Raw genomic sequence first — 4,302 nt, forward strand, 5'->3', positions numbered from 1 at the left:
ATGTGGGCCCATTAGTAAACAGAGCAGGGGCTGTCTCTGGCATGGACCCTGTTGCTTGCTTCTTTGATCACTTCCCCCTGTTGGCACTGCCTTGCTGGGCCACGGGGAATGAAGGCAAATGTGGGAAGCCGCGCCCACATTCGCCATTACAAGATGGCGCTGACACCCTGTGTCCCATGCTAACAAACAACTAATCTGCACATGTGCGAAGGGATTTTCCACTCGTTGTGCTCTGCCTCTCCCGTGGCATCATCTCGCCCGATGAGCAACAGCCAATCAGGGACTGACACGTCCTAAGCGGAGGACAGTTTCCCATATAAGGGAGGGGTTTCTGCTGTTTGGTCTCTCTGTCTCCGTTTTTCGTGTTGTAAGCTTATGCCCTTCCTCTCAAGAGGCAGTAAAGCTTTACTGCAGAAGGATCCTGTTTGTGTGTGCAGCGTCGTTCTTGCTGACGAGACGGTAACGCTAGCCACATATGGTGCCGAAACCCGGGAAGACTACACCATCGTCAGCACCTTCAGAGAGCCCCTGACTACAGGGAGGATTCAGAACTGCAGGGTTGGTAAGTTCGGAGAGGTATGCATATTTCTAAAATTCTTGGGCTGATTCTAGCTGTAATATTTGCTGCCGTAATTGTTAAGAGGGCAGTAGATGAAGGACAGGTCACCCTAGAAGTTCAGGATAGCATGTCAGAAACCGAACGTAGTGAGAGGCTGGGTGCGGGCGGGAAGAAGAATGCCCGTAAAAAGGAAAAAGCGGGCGGGAAGAAGAATGCCCGTAAAAAGAAAAAAGCTCAGGACCCTCCTGTAAAAGGAGTGCAACCCCCCTCAGGACCTAGTTTACCGCCGAGAAAAATATCGCAAAGGTTTTATCCTTTAAAGGATCTTGAGACATTGAATATTGATAGCTCTACGAGCTTTAATACCTCTGACAATGAGACTCCTGATTCGGAGGAAGAAGCCGAATTAGAGGAAGAGGCAGTCAGGTATGAGGAAGAGAGATACCACCCAGACGAACGAGAGGGTAATAAAAAACCCTCCCTCAATTCATCTCGCAGGGTGGCACCCACTGCTCCTCCACCCTACGAACTGCAGTCTGGATTTTCCTTCTGGCCGGAAAAGATTCGTAAAAAATTACATAATTTTTTTTCTGTGTTTGAAACAGAGAACGGGGGTCGAGTCCATGCTCCAGTGGAGTTCAATCTAATAAAGGACTTGGCTGAATCTGTTCACAAATATGGGGTTAATACAAATTTCACCCTGGTAATGTTAGAAAGAATTGGCGCTAGTGCCCTAACTCCTTCTGATTGGCAGATGGTGGCCAAGGCCGCACTTCCAGATATGGGCCAATATATGGAATGGAGAGCCCTGTGGTTCGAGGCCGCTCAAACACAGGCTCGGGCCAATGCCCTTGCACTTACCCCTGAACAGAGGGATTGGACCTTTGATTTGCTAACAGGTCAAGGTCAATTTACTGCAAATCAGGTAAATTACCATTGGGGAGCTTATGCTCAGATTTCACAGACTACAATTAGACAAGTTTTTCAGTCCGCGGTAGAGTGGGGGAGGGTTCTCAGGTTGTTGAGACAAGTTTTTCAGTCCGCGGTAAAGCGGGCGACGGTCAGAGACCCTTTAAAAGTGGGAAACTCTTCGTCATGTCTGATCAGGGCGGCTCAGAAAGGGCTGCTGAAAACTAAAGACTTGAGAGACTCATGCTAAAAATGGAGTCGCTCGCGCAGAAACAGCACGAGGAGGGTAGGAGGAGGAAGAAGGCGGAAGAGGCCACGCCCGAACAAGATAATCCGCCATCTTGGCGTGCCTCGGAACTGGCACCGCCGCCTTATGCGGACACTTCACCTTTATCAGCACCACAGGGGAACTATCATTCTCTGTGCCCAGAGGTTTGGAAGCAGGCTCGTGCCACCTTCCCAGTGTTTGAGGATGCCAACACCAATGGCCATGATTAATGGAGGAGCATTTGGTAATCTATTCTCAGCTGGAATACATCTGACCTTTTTGAAACTTCTAACAGGTGATTCGGCTCAGATGCGAATGGAAATGTCAGGGTTATGCATTACATCTGTGCCATATAACAATTTTACACGTGCTACTAATTTGTCTTAAGAGTCTTTCAGCTTATCTCCAGGGGAACTGGTCTGCAGAGTTTGAAGAGATCTGCGCACTGCCGCCATTGTTACATGCGTGGATGTATCCACCGCTGAAGGCCTTGCCTCCTGGATTCAACAAGCTATGCATCATCTTAAGGAGTGGGCGGGTATCAGGGCTTTAGCTATGGCCCTTCTGATTATCAGCTTCCTCTGCCTTGTGTTCCTTCGGCGCTTGGTCATATCCCGAAACAGAGACCATGCCCTAATTGCACAAGCCTTCTATGCTATTGAGGCTGGACAGTCCCCTCAGGCTTGGCTGGCGGCCTTTAAGTCCTGATCCTCGTCACGTTCGGGGTGCAAGGCAAAGCACTGCACAGGAGGTACATTGTTTGCAGTTAATGGCTTCCTGGAGAGCACGTCTGATTGCATGTGGGCTGACACCCAAAATCCCACCTCCAGAAAAAGGTGTCGGTCGGGTCCAGAGCTAGGCTGGGGCCGAGCCCCTAGCTGAGTTCTGTTGTACATCAGTGGCCAAACTTCAGGGCGGGTTCCGCACATGATCAAGGTGAATAACCTGGGTTATGGATGGTCATACATCAGTGCCCTCTGGAGATCAGACCTCTACTCTCACCCGTTTCGTCCTGTTCTTACAAAATAAAACAGGGGGGACTGTGGAGAGCTGCGATGTGCCATGCCTTAACAAGGCGCAGGCTTCCGCCTTCCGCCATCCCGACGGCGAGCGCTCTCTAAGATAAACAAGTCCTTATATGGCAAAAGGCTGTGCAAGGGTAACTGGTGATCTGATGACGCGCAGTCCTGCTCTGACGCAGACCTTTGAGGAGGTGACACCTGGCATGAGCTGGTTGGCCCTTGAGTTGTGCTTAAGCTTGGCCCTTCCCTTCTTCGGGGCCATTCCCACTGAGCTTAATCCTGAGTAAAGATCTCGAGAAGAAGTCTGGTTGTTGGCATCTTATTTCTGCTGGATGGTCCAGCGCCGACAAGTGGTTTTAAATGGTCCAACTGGGCTGTGAACAAAAATTCCCTGGACTATGTGTTACCTCGGTTCAATATGAAAATTTCACTATAGCAGCTAATCTGTCAAAGAGTCTCTTTCAGTTTATTTTACAGAATTGGACAGCGGAGTTTGAACAGACCTTAAGAGAATTGTGGACTGCTATCATTCAAGTCAATTCCACACGGCTGGATCTGTCACTTACTGAGGGATTCTCGTCGTGGATATCCTCAGCCTTCTCCTTCTTTAAAGAATGGGTTGGGGTTGGATTGTTTGGAGCTGTAATCTGCTGTGGATTAGTGTTGACCCTATGGTTGGTCTGTAAACTCAGGGCTCAAACAAAAAGAGACAAGGTGGTTATCACCCAAGCACTTGCTGCTTTAGAGTCTGGGACCTCCCCTGATATATGGTTAACCATGCTTAAGCAATAAGTCGCTGGCTGCTCAGCTCTTGCACCCTCAGAGTCTCATCTCATTGCACGAGGTAGAGTGAGTAAGCTTCAGCAGCCCTGGAGAGTTGCATAGCGAAGCATTGCAGTAGAATGGCTCTGCGGCATATATGAGCTAATTCTAGGGAGGCATGTCATCTTGCATGAAGGTTGCGTGCCCCAGTGTCCTTCCCCCAGAAAAAACGGCACAGGGCCAGGCTATGACCTCTCCGGGTGAAGAGCTTAGGGGAGAGTTGTGTATGCAGGCCTGATATTTTGTTTGGGGATTTGACCTCTGTCTCCACTCTCCCTATTGGGTGTCTTATTGCTTCTTAATAAAAAGAAAAGGGGGAGATGTGGGAAGCCGCGCCCACATTCGCCATTACAAGATGGCGCTGACACCCTGTGTCCCATGCTAACAAACAACTAATCTGCACATGTGCGAAGGGATTTTCCACTCGTTGTGCTCTGCCTCTCCCGTGGCATCATCTCGCCCGATGAGCAACAGCCAATCAGGGACTGACACGTCCTAAGCGGAGGACAGTTTCCCATATAAGGGAGGGGTTTCTGCTGTTTGGTCTCTCTGTCTCCGTTTTTCGTGTTGTAAGCTTATGCCCTTCCTCTCAAGAGGCAGTAAAGCTTTACTGCAGAAGGATCCTGTTTGTGTGTGCAGCGTCGTTCTTGCTGACGAGACGGTAACGCTAGCCACAGGCAAACTCAATCCAGATATGAAGAATAGAGGAGGGAGGAGAGGGA

At 49.7% G+C, this 4,302-nt stretch overlaps 1 protein-coding gene across 1 annotated transcript; it reads left to right on the forward strand.

Annotated features, from left to right (window-relative positions):
• The first annotated feature begins 346 nt into the window (after positions 1-346).
• LOC311595243 (uncharacterized protein) lies at positions 347-3,734 on the forward strand. The gene is made up of 2 exons (XM_084777793.1): positions 347-2,270; positions 3,224-3,734. Exon 1 carries the CDS (start codon positions 579-581, stop codon positions 1,716-1,718), a length of 1,140 nt encoding a protein of 379 aa, XP_084633919.1. The 5' UTR covers positions 347-578; the 3' UTR covers positions 1,719-2,270; positions 3,224-3,734.
• Positions 3,735-4,302: the final 568 nt, after the last annotated feature.

This window comes from Acomys minous (genome assembly GCF_964271855.1).
Source record: "Acomys minous genome assembly, chromosome: 3".
In the NCBI taxonomy this organism is placed as follows: domain Eukaryota; kingdom Metazoa; phylum Chordata; class Mammalia; order Rodentia; family Muridae; genus Acomys; species Acomys minous.